At 39.3% G+C, this 19,273-nt stretch overlaps 1 protein-coding gene and 1 non-coding gene across 12 annotated transcripts in view; one reads left to right on the top strand and one right to left on the bottom strand.

The window, feature by feature from the left end:
- Positions 1–19,273, top strand: part of SAP130 (Sin3A associated protein 130) — a 79,339-nt gene that overhangs the window by 45,974 nt on the left and 14,092 nt on the right. For 9 of the 11 annotated variants that reach the window (XR_014143667.1, XM_081814658.1, XM_081814657.1 and 6 more), the window contains 3 exons: positions 11,183–11,541; positions 14,048–14,296; positions 14,481–14,606. Coding sequence is in view for 10 of the 11 variants with exons in the window: in XM_081814658.1 (XP_081670784.1) it covers positions 11,183–11,541; positions 14,048–14,296; positions 14,481–14,606 (734 nt within the window). In the remaining variant the exon portion in view is untranslated. Of the gene's footprint in view, positions 1–11,182; positions 11,542–14,047; positions 14,297–14,480; positions 14,607–14,962; positions 16,171–19,273 lie in introns of those variants that run through there. The other 2 variants (XM_081814662.1, XM_081814656.1) reach the window with 2 other exon arrangements.
- Positions 3,599–3,748, bottom strand: LOC115943639 (small nucleolar RNA SNORA62/SNORA6 family). Its single transcript, XR_004078223.1, has one exon. It is a non-coding gene; the product is annotated as a small nucleolar RNA SNORA62/SNORA6 family (small nucleolar RNA).

Here is a 19,273-nt window from a genome sequence, read left to right as displayed (position 1 = left end):
CAGCATCTTTTAACTGTGCTAGTAGCTTCACCAGATAGCTTAACATTCATTTATCAAAGTTAATTTATTAACTTTTGAAATAAACCAGTCTTTATTGGCCAGAAAAGGATTTGTTGTTGTTGTTTTTCATTCTCCTTGTAAGTGGCCATTTCCTTTCATTGTGGCAGCTAGCTTTAACACTTTGGCCTGAATGACTGGGATTCATTCATTCATTCATTCATTCAATTAGTCATCAATCCAAAGGAGAAGTAAATACATTTCACCATAGTGGCTTTCTGTTCCTAGTGCAGTCTCAACTAAAAGATGATATGAGATGACTTTACCATCTTTTTAAATTTTCATTGGATTCTCTCTACATGGTCCATTCCATATCTTCACACAAGCCTAGGGCTCATCCTGTCTTTGCTGTTGCTTGTTCCAAGTCTTTTAATTACATCCAATTTTACTTTCAGAATTACTGTTTTTTCCTGCATTCTCGTTTTTGTTGGCCAGTTCTCACTCTTTCATCCATTACTGTAAAATTTCACCTGGGTTTATCAGTTGAGAAACAAGAGACAGTATAGCTCCACAGTTTGCCATCTGCATAAACTGAATAACAGATATGCATTGACCACTCACGGACATACTTCAAAGGAAATGATGTGATTGGTCATAGATCATGATGCATAGCTGTTAGTTACATAGTGATTTGTGGACTGAGAAGCTAGCAGCAAAGTTTGCATAAAGTTGCATAAAGTTTATGTAACTACTCACAGTTAATATACAGTGGTAACTGAAATTTGAACAGAGTTGGTGGGGGACTAGTGTAATACAGTTATACACTATAGTAGAATTCACACATATCAGGATCTACAAAGTCAGGACTGCCTATATGTTAGGAACACACAAGGAAGGAACAGCAAGAGAAACCAACCTAGAACAAGGGGAGAGTTGCACAACATGGTTCAGAGCTATAACTGAGGGCCAGATGATGTAGGGCTTTGTGGGCCATCCAGAATCCTTTGGATTTTATTCTGGGTGAGACTGAATGCTGTCAGAGGGTTCAGCCATAGGAGTGACATGATTTGACTTATTTTTAAAAGGATTACTCTGGCTACCATGCTAGGAATAAACTGCAAGAAAGCAAAAGTGGAAGCAGGGAGACCAAGTGAGAGATGATGGAACCTTAGACTATCGTAGAGGCTTGGACCAGAATGGAGGTAGTAAAAGTCATAAAAAGAGTTCAGATTCTGGATATGTATTGAAGGTACAGCTGACAGAATTTTCTGATAGAAGGGAAGGAAGCCAGTGATAGCTGAGAGGTTTTGCATGAGCAACTGTAGATAGAAATTATCCTTTCTGAAGTAAGGAAGCCTATGGGAATAACAAGGGGAAAAAAAATCTAAGAGTTTAGTTTTAAATATTTTACTTTTGGGATCTCCAAGTGGTTAGAAACAGCCAAGTGGAGATGTCAAGTGTATAGCTGCCTAAAAAATTCCAGAGTAGGTCCATTTCTAGAATTGAAGATAGAAATCTGTTATGCTGGGGATTAAGTTTTGGGAATTACAAGCAGATATATGTTTTTTTAACACCATGAGAGTGGAAGAAAGTCCACTGATAGTATAAATAGTAGAAGTGGTACAAAGTGGTACAAAGACCATGCCTTAGGATATGTCATTTTAGGAGATCAGGAAAATGAAAAACTAGAAAAGGAGACTGTATTCCTATACTATGTGATGTTCCCAGATGTGTTGGTGCCATAATTAGTCCTCCATTAGTGAACACCTAAGGTATTTCCATTTATCACTATAATAAACAAGTAATGCAGTGGATCTTTTTATCATTGAGCCCCTTTGCAAACATTTCTCTGGAATATGTTTCTGGAAGTAGCGTTACTGGGTCAAATTACATGTAGAGTTTAAATTCTGATATCCAATCACTGTACCTGTTTATATCCTCATGAAATGTGTTCCCAATTTCTCCACATTGTTGCCAACATTAGATAATAAATTTTACAAATTTAATACATTACCTTTCATTGCTAAGTGTTGTTTTTTGTTTTGTTTTTAAGTAGTACTAGAGTTACTTTTAAGGTGCTAGGAAAAAATAGGGTTCTGAAGGTGAGGAGCACTCTGTGAAGTACAAAAGTATATTCCTTATAAGCAGCAATATGTGCAGAAACGTGGGTGAGGAGGGGCTATTTGCAGAGTCTTCCCTGGACTGGGTATGGTTCCAAGGTAGGTTGTGGAGGTAGGGCCCTGCACAGGCAGGCACCCAGCTGGCCTTACTTGCAGTTGGCAGTCTGTTTCTGTGGCACCTGAAAGAAGAGAGCATTTGGACTGTGATAAATAACTAGCTGAAATCAGAGCAGTCTCCCCACACTCCCACGCCCAAGTGAAAGGAATCTCATGTAAATTGCTGTTTTTAGGAATAGCCCAACTCATTCACTGATGAGTAATAAAAGGATATTCATGGGAAGACAACTAAAATTAAAAAGTAGAAAAAGAGCAACAAAATATACTCAATTGTTCAGTAAGAACACTTACCAGAAAAGCAGGACAGATGAAACTTATTTTAAAAATCTGACTGTGAATTCAAATTACTTAATGAAGTCAGCACCACCTCAGTGAAGGAAAACACACAAAGATGAAATGCAGACTCCCAAGACTAAATGACAAAACATAAAGGGGTGACACGTGAAGGGACAGAACTCAGTAAAGACCTAGAAGAGACCACAAAATGAAGGTAAAATTAAAATAGAAAACAGTGTAGACATAGAGGATAGAAATGAAAAAAGTGAGCAAAATTTTAAAAAGAAGCAAAAACCATGTAGAACATACTATGATACAAGTAAGATCTAACATACACATGTCAGCATCTCAGAAACCAATATGTGATTTAAAATTGAGGACACATTAATATTATCATTAATGTATTTTTAAGTGGTACACAAAATTTGGTGTATAATGACTGGCAGCTTAGATTCAGTGAAATACTGAAGTCGAGTGGTGTTGTTTGGAGATAGTAGGGTGGTGGTAAAGGGAGGGCAGGAGACTTCTCAGTACATCTTTTGAAACATGAATATATTACTAATTCAAAGCCAAAAGAATAAGGAAAATTAAAATATTATAAAACAGAAGATAGATTTAGGAAGTAAATCCAAAAACTGTTCAAATAAATTTAAAAATTGAATTTTAAGAGAAGTCACATAATACTACAAGGCTTTTATGTATGCTTAGGTGTTTTCTGTCAGTCACTAATTCATCCTCATACTCCCCACCAAACTTAAAGAAATCCTCCAAATACAGGCAGATCTGTCAGATCTCTCGGTTCCATTTTTTTCTTGATTATATCCCTCCCTCCTTGAAGCCTTGCTTCTACCTACTCCAGTCTGCACTGGTTACTCTCTGGACTTGGTGCCCAGCTATTATCCCTGGTGTTTCCTTTGTCCATCATTCTCTGAATTCCCTTCAACTCATCCCTGGTGCCTGTATACTTCCTTTTCCTTGGTTTACTCTCTGATTTGTTAGAGCATGTCTTTTGTGGCAGAGAAGGAGTACATAAGATGTCAGGGTTTTTTTGCATATCAGATAATGGCTTTATTCTGCCCTCACTCTTTACTTGTAGCAAGAATTACTATCAAACTCCACTCATTGAGCCAGAGACCCTTGCGGTGTTAGTGAAAGACTTGCCCCTCAGGTAGCACACTACCTGCACTTGTGAGTTCATCGATCAGTGGCCTCAACTCCAAGCTCAAACACTGTGGAGTGCATTCACTCTTAAGTCCACTCTCTCTCTGTTGCTGAGATTGGGTAAATTATATTGATCTGTCCTCGACCCTACTGATTCTGTCTCCACTCTACTACTGACAATATCCAGTGAGTTTATTTGGCCAATTGTATTTTTCAGTTCTATAACTTACATTTGGTTCTTTTTATAACTTTGATTTCTTTGCTCAGATTATTCTGTTTTTTCATCTATTTCAAGTGAATCTGTCATTGCTTGTTGAAGCATTTTTATGATATCTGTGTCCTTATCTGATAATACCTTCATTATTCATCTCCTATTCAAGTTGTGATTTTCCTGACTCTTGATTAGATGAGTGGTTTTCTGTTTGGACCTGAACATTTATGGTCTTAGAAGACCCTGGAATTTATTTATAGCCTAATGTTTTAGCAGTTCTCCTCACAGACGACCCAGTTAAGGAAGAGAAAGCATTGCCTCCTTACTGGCAAGTGGGGGACTGAAGTCCAGGTTCCCTGCTTGGCCTCTTTTGACACCACTTCAGTGGTGAGATGGTAGAGAGAAGATTGAGGTGCCCCATTACAGCCTGGCAAGTGTGGAAGCCTGGGGTCTCCACAGCATTTGCAAGAGAGAATGGAGATGAGACCATGATTGCTTCTGTGGTGTTTCTCCGGGGCAGAGCAGTTACAGTTTAAAAGTTTTCCATCTTGCTGAGCTGCTCCTGTCTTGGTTCTTTGAGCAGACTTTTCTTAGGACTTTTGTCTGTGCCCTTTGACATTTCTGTATTGTGGTTCTCCAGGACCCAGTCTGGAACACATGAGGCAAAAAGGAAACCCAAGGAATTCCCTGCTGTGTCATTCCTTTGGTCCTGAGGTCCCTAGCCAGTCTGTCTTCATCGTTCAACAGCTGTTTTGTTTGTTTTATATATAGTACTCATGATTTTCAGCTATACTTAGCAGAAAGAACAGGAAAAAGTAGGTCTGTGCCATCTTTCCATAAACAAAATTCCTACCTACACAAATAATACAATGGCTGGGAGAAGTTGAAATTGAAAATCTCTTTTTCAGGGTGCCTGGGTGGGCTCAGTCCATTAAAGGTGTAACTCTTGATTTCAGCTCAGGTCAGGATCTCAGGGTCATGAGATTGAGCCCCACTTTGGGCTCAGTGCGGAGTCTGCTTGAGATTCTCTCTCTCTTCCTCTCCCTCTGCCCCTTCCCTGCTCATGCTCACTCACTCACGCTCTCTCTTAATTTTTAAAAATCTCTTTTTCTTTGTAGGTGATATCTTCAACTTTATCTTAGAGCATTCTCTTCTGAAGTTCTTAACATGAAAACCTGTAAATGTATAGCAAAATAGAGGAAACAGTATTCAACTAGATTTAATTTTTAATATTTTGCCATATATTACCTTTTTTGGTGTAATTAAGTTAGAGAATTTTACATTTAAATACTTTCTTATGCATTTTAACAATTTAATTATGATGTATTCTAGGTGTAGGTTCTTCCAATTTTTCCTACTTGAGTTGGTTGAACTTTTAGATAAACAGACTGAAGTTTTTAATCAAATTTAGGGAGTTTTTGGCCAATATTTCTTCAGATATTCTTCCTGCCCCTCTCTCTCCTTTGCTTCTGAGACTCCCATTATGTGTATGTGGTACACTTACTGCTATCGCATAGATCTCTGAGGCTCTGTTTATTTTTCTTCCTGTACACCTCGCCCCCTCCTTTTTTTAGTTTCTCAGACTGGATAATCTCAATTGACCTATCTTTGAGTTTATTGATTCCTTCTAATGATTGCTGGAATACACATTTTTTTTTAAACTGCCATATTTTTTTTAAGTAATCTCTATACCCAATGTGGGGCTCAGAGTACCCCAAGATCAAGAGTTGGGTGCTCTACCGACTAAGGAAGGCAGCCACGCGCTCCTGAAATATACTTTTGAGTCCAGTTTTTTTTTCCTTTCTGCTCTTAACTTTTCAAATGCAGAATTCCTTTTCGGTCTTTTTTTTTTTTTATAATTTCTGTCTCTTTATTAATCTATTTGCTGAGACATCATTTTTATGCTGTTCTTTAGCCATGATCTCCTTTAGTTCTTTAAACATATTTATAATAGCTGACTTAAATTCTTTGACTAGTAAGTCTGACATCTCTGCATCCTCGGTGACAGTTTTATTGCTTGCTTTTTTTCCCCGTGTTTGAACAGTGCATTCTTGTTTCTTTACATACCTAGGAATTATTGTTGAAAACTGGGCATTTTGAACAGTATAATGTAGCAGCTCTGAAAATCAGATTCCAACCCCCCCCCCCCAGGTTTTTTGTTGCTGCTTGTAGTTGTGGTTGTTTGTTTAGGGACTTTTATAAAATAATTCTTTAAAATCGTTATCTTTGTCTAGCGTGACCACTGAATTCTCTGTTAGCTTTGTAGTCAGCTAATGATTGAACAGATTTCCTTGAATGTCTGGAACCAATAAGTCTCCCCATGTTTTGTTTTGTTTTTTTAAAGGTTTTATTTATTTATTTGACAGAGACACAGTGAGAGAGGGAACGCAAGCAGCAGGGGAGTGGGAGAGGGAGAAGCAGGCTCCCACTGAGCAGGGAGCCCGATGCGGGGCTCAATTCCAGGACTCTGAGATCATGACCTGAGCTGAAGGCAGACGCTTAATGACTGAGCCACCCAGGCGCCCCAAGTCTCCCATGTTTGCCAAGGGCCTCTGTGTGTGTCTTGGGATGGCCCATTAACACTGAGGCAGGCAGTTTTACATCTCTGTCTTAACTTTTTTTCTTCCTGCTTGCACAGAGCCTCACACTCAGCCAGAGGTAAGAACTTGGGTCCCTCTCAGTTCTTTCCTGGGCATAAATACAGTCCAGTATACACATAGTCCTACAAGTATATGTTGCTTCCTAAATTTCCAGAAATACATTGGAGCTTTTCAAAGCACCTGTGGACATTTTATTCTCCAATTTTTCTTTTAAAGCTTTTTGGGTAGCTTATTATTTGCCCTACCTATTACCATCCTATCAGTCAGTTGGGAAACTGATCAGTTACATACCAGCAAACTGTAAGGAAAAAGCTGTTTACACTGGACAGGCCAGGTCAAATAAGACAGTCTTGCAAATGGGAACAACCAGACAGGTTATATAATGATAGTTCTCTGGTAAAGAGGGTTTGCTCTAATCCCTCTCGTAGCTGCCAGGCTGCTGGTTTTCACTGTGAGCATGGACTCTTGGTTTGCATGCCTATCGTGGTGGTAGAGATGAAGGAACAGAAATAGGGCAAGTTATAACCCTCAGAGTTTACTGGTCTTACTGAGGTTCAGCTAATTTTCTTGATTAATTTTGCCAGATTATTAATTTCCAGAGTTCGGAAAACATTGCATCTGGCATTTTTGTCAGTTTTGCTTTTATGAAAGAGAATTTTCAGAGATTGTTACTGCCACATTTTTGCTGATATTTCTGGTTGTTTTATTGTTTAATTCTCTTTAATTCCAGAATAATCCTAACCTGTACCCAACCCCTATTTACTTATTTTGAAATAATTTAAGACTCGCAGAAGTTATAAAAGTAATACAGAAAGTTCCCATGTACCCTTTACCCAGCTTCCCCCCAATGATTACATCTTACATAACCCTTGTACTTTTTCAAAATGAAAAAATTGGCGGGGCGCCTGGGCGGCTCAGTTGGTTAAGCATCTGCCTTCAGCTCAGTTTGTGATCTCAGGGTCCTGGGATCGAGGGTCCTGGGAAGGAGCCCCATGTGGGCTCCCTGCATAGCGGGGAATCTGCTTCTCCCTCTCCCTTTGCCCCTCCCCCTGCTTTTGTGTGTGTGTGTGTGTATGCGCACATACGTGCGCACTCCCTCAAATAACTAAAATTATTAAAAAAGATTGGCATTAATACAGTGCTATTGACTAACTATAAATCTTATTAAAATGTCACCAGTTTTTTTTCCTTTCGTGTACACTACTTTGAAATTTCACCTATGAATAGATTTATGTAACCATTATCATAATCAGAATGTGAATCTGTTTTGTTACCACAAAGACATTCCCTTATTTACAACCATACCCTTCCCCCAGGGGCACCTGAGTGGCTCAGTCGTTAAGCTTCTGCCTTGGGCTCAGGTCATGGTCCCAGAGTCCTGGGATGGAGCCCCACATCGGGCTCTCTTCTCAGCGGGAAGCCTGCTTCTCCCTCTCCCACTCCCCCGGCTTTTGTTCCCTCTCTCGCTGTGTCTCTCTCTGTCAAATAAATAAATAAAATCTTTAAAAAAAAAAAAAATACCCTTCCCCCAAACCTAACACCTTGTCATTTAGCTGTGCCACCACTAGAATTTTGTCATTTTGAGACTTTTGTGTAAATGGAATCTCATGAGTTACTTATTTATATAATTATGTATTTGTAATTATATAAATACATATTTCTTATACAGTGACCTAATGATGCTGGCTTATTTTCACCCAACATAGTACTTTTGAGATCCATCCAAATTATAGTGTGTATCAGTAGTTTGTTCTTTTTAGAGTGGGTAATGATACATCATATGGATGTACCAGAATTGCTTATCCATTTGTTTATTGAAGTTCATGGGGGTTATTTCTGGTTTGAGGTTATTACAAATAAAGCTGCTACGAACAGGCATGTACAACTTTTTTGATAGACATACATTTTCATTTCTCTGGGATAAAAATCCCAAGAGTGCAGTTGCTAAGTTACATATATTTTTCATTTTGTAAGAAACTTCCAAACTGTTTTTGCAGAAGTGGCTGTACCATTTTAAATTCCCACCTGCAGCATGTGAGATCCTTTTATTCTAAAACCTTGCTAAACTCGTTTATTAGTGCTAGGAGTTTTTTGTAGATCAAGTTCCTCCACATCCTTTCCTATGCTTCCTGTTAAGAAGTTTTTAAATTTTCTTTTCACTATTCTGTTAGGGGTATGGTGGCAAATCATTGAGGCTTTAATTTGCATGTCTCTAATGGCTACTGGTATTGAATATCTTTTCTTTTTTTTTTAAGATTTTATTTATTTGACAGACACAGCGAGAGGGGGAACAGAAGGAGGGGGAGTGGGAGAGGGGGAAGCAGGCTTCCCGTGGAGCAGGGAGCCTGATGCGGGGCTCGATCCCAGGACCTTGGGATCATGACCTGAGCCGAAGGCAGATGCTTAACGACTGAGCCACCCGGGCACCCCCTTGAATATCTTTTTCATGTGCCTGTTTGTCTCCTGGATATTTCTTTATTGAAGTGTCTGTTCATTGTTCATGTTTCTTGCTCATTTTCTGACGAGATTGTATGTTTTCTAGTATTGAGTTTACAGAGTTGTTTATATATTGTGAATATAATTCTTTTATCATACGTATATGTTTTGGTTTGTATGTTTGTTTTAAACATTTTTAAGTGTACATTTCATTGGCGTTAAGCATATTCTCACTACTGTGCAACCATCTCCAGATCTTTTTGATCTTGCAGAACTGCAGCTCTACCCATTATTCAACCACTCCCATTTTCCCTACCCCCAGCCCCTGGGAGCTACTATTCTACTTTCTTTTTCAATGAATTTGGCTACTCTGGGTACCTCATATAAATGGAACTAACAATGTGTTCACAAATATTTTTTTTCAATCTGCGCCTTGTCTTTTCAACCTCTTGAAATTGTCTTTAGCAAAGCAAAAGTTTTTAATTTGATAAAACCCAATTTATCATTTTTTTTCTTTTAGATTGTGCTTTTGGTATCATGTCTAAGATCTCTTTACATAGTCCTATGGGTTTTTTGTATTTTTTATAAAACTTTTATAGTTCTACATTTTACACTCAGATTTATGACCTGTGTTGAATTCATTTTTGTGTGTGGTGTGAGGTTTGGTTTGATGTTGAATTTTTTGCCTATGGAAATCCAGTTGTTCTTCGACTTGAACTTGAGGGGTACTACCCATTTTGTATTGCTTTTCCTATCCTGAATTTTTAGGATTACTAATCCGTGCTATAAGTAGGTAAGCCTTTACAGCTATTAAGTGAAATATTTTACTGGGGTGCCTGGCTGGCAGTAGAGCATGTGATTCTTGATCTCAGGGTCATGAGTTCAAGCCCCACATTGGGTATAGAAACTACTTAAAAATAAAAATTTTTTTTAAGATTTATTTATTTGAGGCTGCGCCTGGGTGGCTCAGTCAGTTGGGCGGCTGCCTTTGGCTCAGGTCATGATCTCAGGGTCCTGGGATGGAACCCCACGGCAGGCTCCCTGCTCAGTGGGAGTCTGCTTCTCCCTCTGGCCCATCCCCCACTCATGCTCTTGCGCACACTGTCTCTCTCTCAAATAAATAAAATCTTTATTTAAAAAAAAAAGATTTATTAGGGAAAGTGCATGCACACGCATGGGGGTGTGGTGTGCAGGTGGGGGGAGGGGCAGAGGGAGAGAATCTTAAAGCAAACTCCCCACTGGACACAGATTCCTGAACCAGGGCTCAATCTCACAACCCATGAGATCATGACTTGAGCCGGAACCAAGAGTCTGACACTTAACTGACTGAACCACCCACGTGCCACAAAAATAAAACCTTTAAAAATATATACATATATATATATATATATGTTTTACTGAAAAAAAGGTTTAAGAATAATTTATAATGACATGAGTGAATACTTCCAATAAAACTAAAAAAAAAAAGATATACAGTTTTTTGGTTTTTTTTTTTTTTTTAAAGATTTTATTTATTTATTTGACAGAGCGAGAGAGCACAACTAGGCAGAGAGGCAGGCAGAGGGAGAGGGAGAAGCAGGCTCTCCACTGAGCAGGGAGCCCAACATGGGGCTCGATCCCAGGACTCTGGGATCATGACCTGAGCCGAGGGCAGCCGCTTAACCGACTGAGCCACCCAGGCACCCCAGATACACAGTTTTAAATTAAATTTGTAGCTACTTTAGATACCTAGAGTATTCTGGTAAAATACACTGGAAGGTTGTAAGACCGATGCCTCTGGGTAGAGGGCTGGGTGTGTAAAGTGGAGAAAAATTATTTTCAGTTTATTTTCTTTTGGTCTTTGCCATGTATGTGAGTTTCCTCTTCTATAAGAAATGGGTTTACGAGAAACTACAGAGTGTAAATACAATTGTGATTTTAAAAAACAAGAAATTTCCTAAGACAACATACGCATTAAGGAATTCTGGGAGAAAAAAAGACACTATCACAGTGAAAATTGGTTGCCTTTTGATGACGTGACTTTGAGTGATTTCGTTAAAATGTTATTTTCTAAGTTAATTTTATTACTGCTTATAAAATTTGGTGGGGGTGGCACAAGGAAGGGATATTTTTAAAACTTAAATTTCCTTTAAAGCTTACCTTAAAGTTCAACTTCTAGAATCAAGTAGTAGAGTCTAAGTTGTGCTACACATTGTACAAAAAGACCTGGACAAACACCCTCCCTCTGAGATGTTTGCTGCATTATCTTTGCTTTTGTGTTTCAGTGCCAAGCCTAAGTCAGAGATCCACGTATCGATGGCCACTCCAGTTACTGTGTCCATGGAAACTGTGTCCAGTCAAAATAATGATCAGCCCACCATTGCAGTCCCTCCCACGGCTCAGCAGCCTCCACCGACCATCCCAACCATGATCGCAGCCGCAAGCCCCCCATCACAGCCAGCTGTCGCCCTCTCAACCATTCCGGGAGCGGTCCCCGTCACTCCCCCCGTCACTACCATTGCGGCTGCCCCTCCGCCATCAGCTACTGTAGCTGGCAGTCTCTCTTCTGTGTTGGGCACTCCGGTACCTGAGATAAAAGTTAAAGAGGAAGTGGAACCAATGGACATCATGAGGCCGGTCTCTGGTAGGTTCATTCATGGAGTTCTCTTCATTGGCACGTGCTACTTCCTCTTTACCTGACTCTCCTCGAGGGCCAGACTCTTGCGTGACCCTCAGTTGTGAAGCCTGACCCTTTAGTGCCCGTTGTAAATTTGCATGTCATTCATTTTAAGAAGGGGACTGCTAGGCTCCTTTGGAAACTAAAACCATTTTTGCTGCCCTTTTAGTATCAATTTTATTTCTTACCAAAATCATAAAAAAGATTAACATTTCCCCAAGAATATCCTTAAATAAAGCTTCTGTGGTTGTATTGTTTTCTATTTCTCATTTTGATTTTGAGTCTTCTTTTTTTCTTAGTTAATGTAGTTAAAGCATTCCCTGTTTTGCTTCGTTTTGGAAAAACTGGTTATTACTTTCAGTGTTAACGTTATTGTTTATTCTGGTCTCTCTTTCTGATTTTTCATTATTTCCTTCCTCTACTAAATTTCATTTAAGTTTCTTTTTTTTCTAGTTCTTTGTGGTATAATGTTAAGTTGTTTATTTGAACTTTTTTCCGTTATTTATTATAAGCATTTAGAGTATAAAAAAAATTAAAAATAGAAAAAAGGGTCAAAATAAGATCATAGCTAAGTGCTGATTATTTACGATTTATTCCCTGCCAAGTTTTGTTGCCCTGTTACACAGTGAAGCAAGATTTATGTTGTTGAAACTTGATAAACTTACATGTGATTAGTAAAATCATAAAACTCCTCACTGCTTTCTTTCCCTCCTCTCCTCAACTCTAAACGTCCAGTGTGTAAAATGCAGGTCGCTTTGGAGGTTTTCTTTTTGTTTGTTTATATGTTAGTAATTTATTGAGAAATGTTCCTTCCCCTGACTACAAAAATAGCATTTAATGAACAAAATTTATGAAATACAGATAAGGCCAAAGTGGAAGGCAAGGCATTTTAGCCGGCACTGCCCTCTTACCATACCCCGTGCTGTTTGTTCAGTAAGAGGTGTGGTGGTGCTGTGTCTGCAGTTGTTAAACCTGCTGTTTGTTTTCATTCATTATGCCCTGAAATATTCTTCTATGTTACCCATATCTAGCCTCAGCACTTCGTTGAAAGACACCACGGATAACCCAGGAGGGGAAATGAAATGTTTTCAATTTTACTGTTCTTCTCTCTTGATTTCAATAGCCTCTTAACCTCTCTGTGCTAGGAAGTTGTTAGTAATCACACCTTAAACTGTAGGGCTCTACGCCAGGTACTGATGATACAGCCTTATACAAAACAAGTACATCTCCATCATCTTGCAGCTTACATTTTACCAAGGGAGAGAAACCGCCAAGTAAAGCAGTGACAAAATACAGGTATACCTCAGGGAGATTGTGGGTTCATTTCCAGATCACCACAATAAAGCAAGTATTGCAATAAAGTGAATATCACAATAAAGCAAGTCAAATGAATTTGTTGATGTCCCAGTACATAAAAAAGTTATGTTTACACAATACTACAGTCTATTAAGTGTACAATAGCATTATGTCTTTAAAAACAATGTACATACTTCACTGAAAAAAGTTTATTGCTAATAATTGCTAACCATCATCCGAGCTTTCAGTGAGTCATAATCAGTGATCACAACCACCATAACAAATATAATAATAATGAAAAAGTGTGAAATAGAGAATTACCAAAATGTGATACAGAGACATGAAATGAGAAAATGCTATTGGGAAAATGGTGCTGATAGACTTGTTTAACACAGGGTGGCTACGAACCTCCAGTTTTTGAAAAATGCAATATCTGCGAGGTGCAGTGAAGGGAAGCACAATCAAGTGAGGTATGGCTCTGTAACGGAAAGTTAGGGCTGGGGCTGTGATTTTAAGAAGAGCTTTAAAGGGAGGGCCTCACTGAGGAAGTGATCTTTGAACAGAGACATTAAAAAAGATGAAGTGCTAGTCATTAGGATATCTGGAACAAGAACATTCCAGGCCTCAGGAGCATGCCTAGTATGCTCAGAATAGCAAAGACAGTTCAGGTAGACAGTCCAGGGATGTGGACTTCATAAAATCATTAGGGATCCAGGCTCCTACCACCCCTAGTTTGACCCTCATGCTTTTGATTCAGGATAGCTGCTAGAACTCTAGCTATCATATCTGAGTTCCAGGGTGACAAGACAAGGAACAGGTCACACCTTCTTTTAAGGTAACTTATTAAAAGTGCTACAACACACTTCTGTTTTCATATGGCCGCACCTATCTGTAAAGGAGGCAAGTAAATAGAGTCTTTCAGCTGAATGGCAGTGTGTCCATCTCCAAATGTGAGGGTCCTCATTCTAAGGATGGTGAAGTTGTGGTATCTTAGAAAGCAGTTGGCACCCTCTGCCCTAAGTAGAGTGCTTAGCACAGTGCCAGGCACATAGGAAGACTCAGTAAGTGGTAGTTATCTTTTCTGTCTTCTCAACCATTCTCATTGGTTGGAAATCAAGTGAAGCTTTCCATTATTTTGGGATTCTCATACATGTATGTACTCTTTTTCCTATGACAGCAGTTCCTCCCCTGGCTACCAGCACTGTGTCTCCATCTCTTGCGTTGCTGGCTAACAACCTGTCCATGCCTACAAGTGACCTACCACCTGGTGCCTCCCCAAGGAAGAAGCCTCGAAAGCAACAGCACGTGATTTCAACAGAAGAAGGGGATATGATGGAGACAAACAGCACTGATGATGAGAAGTCCACGGCCAAGAGTCTTTTGGTCAAGGCTGAGAAACGCAAGTCTCCACCCAAGGAGTATATTGGTAATGGTCACTTGGGCTAGCTATTATCGTGTGAGGCTTTCCCACTTAAGTCAGGAGTCTGTCGCTGAGGCTGTTTACATAATTGGGTTTCACTTAGGGATCACTTCTTGGAGTTATACTGGGAGGATTCTTGACAATATATAATAAGTTATTTAGTATCTTCCTTTTCTTTTCTTCTGAATAGATGAAGAAGGTGTGAGGTATGTCCCAGTGCGTCCAAGACCTCCCATTACTTTGCTCCGTCACTATCGGAACCCCTGGAAGGCTGCTTACCACCACTTTCAGCGGTACAGTGATGTCCGGGTTAAAGGTTAGTTGCATGAAATTGGTCTTTCATTTGACTATAATCACAGTAGAATAGGAAGCTAGAATTATAATTTTCTAGTTTCCAAAAACCCAAGTGGTGACAGGATGACCTCTTTAGCACCCAGGGTAGTTGCGGAAGAGCTGTACTAGATTGTTATTTGACATAGTCCACACTGGTTCCGAGGATGTCAGATGTACATACGTTGTAAGCCCCAGGAAGTTTATTTTCGAAAAGACGTTTTGTTTAACATATGTGAAGCTCTTGAAATAGTCCAGGGCAAACACTCAGTAAATGGTTTTGTTGTTGTGCTTGAGAATTACTTTTTTTTTTTTTTAAGATTTTATTTATTTATTTGACAGAGAGACACAGCGAGAGAGGGAACACAAGCAAGGGGAGTGGGAGAGGGAGAAGCAGGCTTCCCGCGGAGGAGGGAGCCCGATGCAGGGCTCAATCCCAGGACCCTGGGATCATGACCTGAGCCGAAGGCAGACGCTTAACGACTGAGCAGCCCAGGCGCCCCAGAGAATTACATTTTAATAAACCCACGTATAGTAAAAATAGCTGATCGTACTTTGCAAATATCTACAAATATTTCTACTGATAGGCTTTAAGCATCATTAATCTCAAATGTAATTGCACAGAGAAGTGTAAGTTTTCAGAGAATTGGTCACATTCCCCACTCCCTCGCATAAATTCTACTTGGAAATTTCTCTGAGGGTTTCCTTGAAGCCTCAAGATGACTCAGAGTTGGATGGTATTGTCTAATGTCTGCAAGGGGGGGGTGAGGGTTCTGACAATTTAGTCTCTGAATGGAAGTACCAAGGTGGCTGCCCTTGCAGTGGTTCTTCCTCATGAAATACGTTGAGCTCTGAAAACAAGCTAGATTTCCAAAGGTCAGGGAGTGGTGGCCTTTAATGGAAGAAGGATATGGGCTACTAAACGTCTCTTCACATCACAAGAATTCCATATCATACCAGGAAAGTGTTTTAAAGTATTGCCTGGTAACATTTTAAGCCATTCTGAAAGATTGTTACGGTCTTCTGGGACTCATTCTTCAAAAACTATCTCAGGAAAGGTAATATGACAGCTGAAAGTATTGATACAAATAGGCTCTTGACTATTAGACTTTATTTTTTGTGTGTTAAAGATTTTATTTATTTGACAGAGGGAGACACAGTGAGAGAGAGGGAACACAAGCAGGGGGAGGGAGAGGGAGAAGCAGGCTTCCCGTGGAGCAGGGAGCCCGATGCAGGGCTCGATCCCAGGACCCTGGGATCATGACCTGAGCTGAAGGCAGACGTTTAACGACTGAGCCACCCAGGTGCCCCGACTATTAAACTTTATTGATCTGCTTTGCCCAAGCTTTAAAATCATGTTCATATAAATCAAGATGGAATAGTAAAAATTGGTCAGGTAATTTCATAAGAAGGAAAGAAAAGAGAAATGGAAGAACAAAAAATGCAGGAAATAAACAGAAAGCAAATAATAATATGGCAGACTTAGCTTTACCTATCAGTAATTACCTTAAATAGTCTGAACATACCAATTAAAACGCCAGTTGGCAGAGTGGATCCACAAAATGATCCAGCTCCATTCTGTCTTTAAGAAACTCACTTCAGATTCAGTGACAAGTAGATTGACAGTAACAGGATGGAAATAATACATAGAATGCAAAAATAAAGCAAGAGTGGCTGTGTTAATGTCAAATCAGGTAGACTTCAGAGGAGAGAAAATTACTAGAGACAAAGAAGGACATACTAATAAAGTACTGAACAGAAATGAAGAGCTTCAGAATATATGAAGCAAGAATAGGACAGCTAAAAGGAGAAGTAGGCAAATGAGCAGTGGTAGTTAGAACTTCAACACCCTGCTCTCAGCAACTAGTAAAACTACTTGACAAAAAGCAGCAAGGACTACACACCACCACATCTAACAGACCTTTAATACACTCCCAACAGCAGCAGAATGCACGTTGTATCAGGTGCCTACAAAACATAGATAAATCATATCCTGGATCATAAAATATAAACTTCAACAAATTTAAAAGAATTGAAATCATACAGGGTATCTTCATTGACCAGAATGGAATCAAACTAAAAACCAGTAAGAGAAAGATAACAGAAAATTCCTTGAACACACAAACTGCCAAAACTCAACCAGAACCAAATAGACATTCTGGTTAGTCATAACCAATGAATAAGTTGTACCCATAGTTTTGAAGCTTCCAAACAGAAATCTCTATTTTCAGATACTTTAACTGGGAAATTCCACTAAACTTTTTTTTTTTTTTTTTTTAAGATTTTATTTATTTATTTGAGAGAGAATGAGAGAGAGCACATGAGAGGGGGGAGGGTCAGAGGGAGAAGCAGGCTCCCCGCCGAGCAGGGAGCCCGATGCGGGACTCGATCCCGGGACTCCAGGATCATGACCTGAGCCGAAGGCAGTCGCTTAACCAACTGAGCCACCCAGGCGCCCTCCACTAAACTTTTAAAGAGGAATCAACACCAGTTTCTATAATCTCTTCTAAAATATAGGAGGAAGGGGCGCCTGGGTGGCTCAGTTGGTTAAGCGACTGCCTTCGGCTCAGGTCATGATCCTGGAGTCCCAGGATCGAGTCCCGCATCGGGCTCCCTGCTTGGCAGGGAGTCTGCTTCTCCCTCTGACCCTCCCCCCCTCTCATGTGCTCTCTGTCTCTCTCATTCTGTCTGTCTCAAATAAATAAATAAAATCTTTAAAATATAGGAGGAAGCATTTCCATATTAATTTTATGAAGCCAGTATTTTCCTGACACAAAAATCAGACAAGGAGAGTACAAATATAGAAAACTAATTATCAGTATTCTTCATGAATATAGATGCAAAAATCTTTAACAAAATGTTAGTAAATTAAATACAGCAACATATAAATAACATTTTATACCTTGATTGAGTGGGGTTTGTACCAGTTATGCAAGGCTGGGTCATCATTTGAAAATCAGTGATTCACCATTATTAACAAGCTGTATTAATTTCCTAGGGCTGCCATAAAAGAGTACCACAAACTCAGTGGTCTAAAATTACACATTTATTCTCTCAGAGTTCTGGAGGCTAGACATCCAAAATCAAGGTGTCAGCAGAATCATGCTCTCTCTGAGGGCTGTAGAAGAGAATCCTTCCTTGCCTCATTTTAGCTTCTGCTGGTTGCCAGCAATCCTTAGTATTATTTGGCTTGTCACTACATCATTCCAGTTTCTGCCTCTATCTTCACATAACGTTCTTTTCTGTGTCTCATCTCTTTCTTTGTCTCTTTACAAGGACATCTGTCATTGATTTAGGGCCTCCTCTAATTCAGTAAGACTTCTTCTTGACTCAGTTACATCTGCAAAGGCCCTTTTCCCAAATAAGGTCACCTCCATAGGTACAAGGGTTAGGACTTCAACATGTCTTTTGAGGGGACACAGTTCAACCCATAGCAAAAGCTAAAGAAGAAAAATAAACATAATCATATCAACTGATGCAGAAAAATTATTTGATAAAATTCAATACTTTTTCATAATCTCTCAAAAACAGGGAAAGAAGACTTCCTTAACTTGATAAAAAGTCTGCAACACACCTACAACTAACATTATATTTAACAGTGAAAGACTGAATGCTTTCTACCTGAGATTAGCCAAAAGACTAGGCTGTCCTCTGATCTCTCTCTCACTACTCTTACTCAGCGTTAGTACTGGAAGTTCTAGACACCACGTTAAGTCAAGAAAGAGATAAAGGACTATATGGGTTGGGAAGGAATAAATAAAACTGTCTCTATTTGCAAATGACATCACTGTCTACATACAAATCTCCAGGATTCCACAAAAAAAAAAAAAACTGGAACTAGTAAATGAGTTCAGCAAGAACACTGTCAGCACACAAAAATCAATTTTAATTTTAGATATTTGGAATGAACTTGTGCAAACTGATATTGAAAACATAATGGCATTTGCAGTTGATCCTCCAGAAATGACCTATTTAGGTATAAATCTAGCAAAACATTACAGGATGTGTTTGCTATAAACTACAAAATGCTGATAAAAGAGATCTGAATAAATGAAGAGACATGCAATGTTCAAGGATTTGAAACTCAACATAAAGATGTAAGTTTTCCCTAGATTGATCAATAGGTTTAATACAGTTCTACCAGACTCACAGAAAGGTTTTTGTAGACACAGTAAATCTTATTTTAAGCTTTATATAGAAAGTAGAATAGTTAAAATAACCTTGAAAAACAAGAGAAATCATTTTTTCTGATATTAAAGCATAGTTTATCTACAGTAGTTTAAACAGGGTGGTATTTGCAGAAGGATATACATATAAATGACTGGAGTGGAATGGAAAATGCAGAAATAGACCCAGACAAATATGCTTAACTGATTTTTGACCCAATGAAAAAAAAATTCAGTGGAGGAAGGAGAGTCTTATTTTCAACAAATGGTGCTGGACATCCATAAGTTTAAAAAAAAAGAGAGCCAAAGACCCTAACTTAATCCTCACACCTTATACAGAAGATAACTTAAAATGGATAATAGAGGGGTGCCTGGGTGGCTCAGTCGTTAAGCGTCTGCCTTCAGCTCAGGTCATGATCCCAGGGTCCCGGGATCGAGCCCCACATCGGGTTCCCTGCTCAGCGGGAAGCCTGCTTGGCGGGAAGCC

Source organism: Leptonychotes weddellii, chromosome 3 (genome assembly GCF_054177405.1).
Source record: "Leptonychotes weddellii isolate Sample4059 chromosome 3, ASM5417740v2, whole genome shotgun sequence".
NCBI lineage: Eukaryota > Metazoa > Chordata > Mammalia > Carnivora > Phocidae > Leptonychotes > Leptonychotes weddellii.
This window is presented reverse-complemented; position numbering and strand designations above follow the sequence as displayed.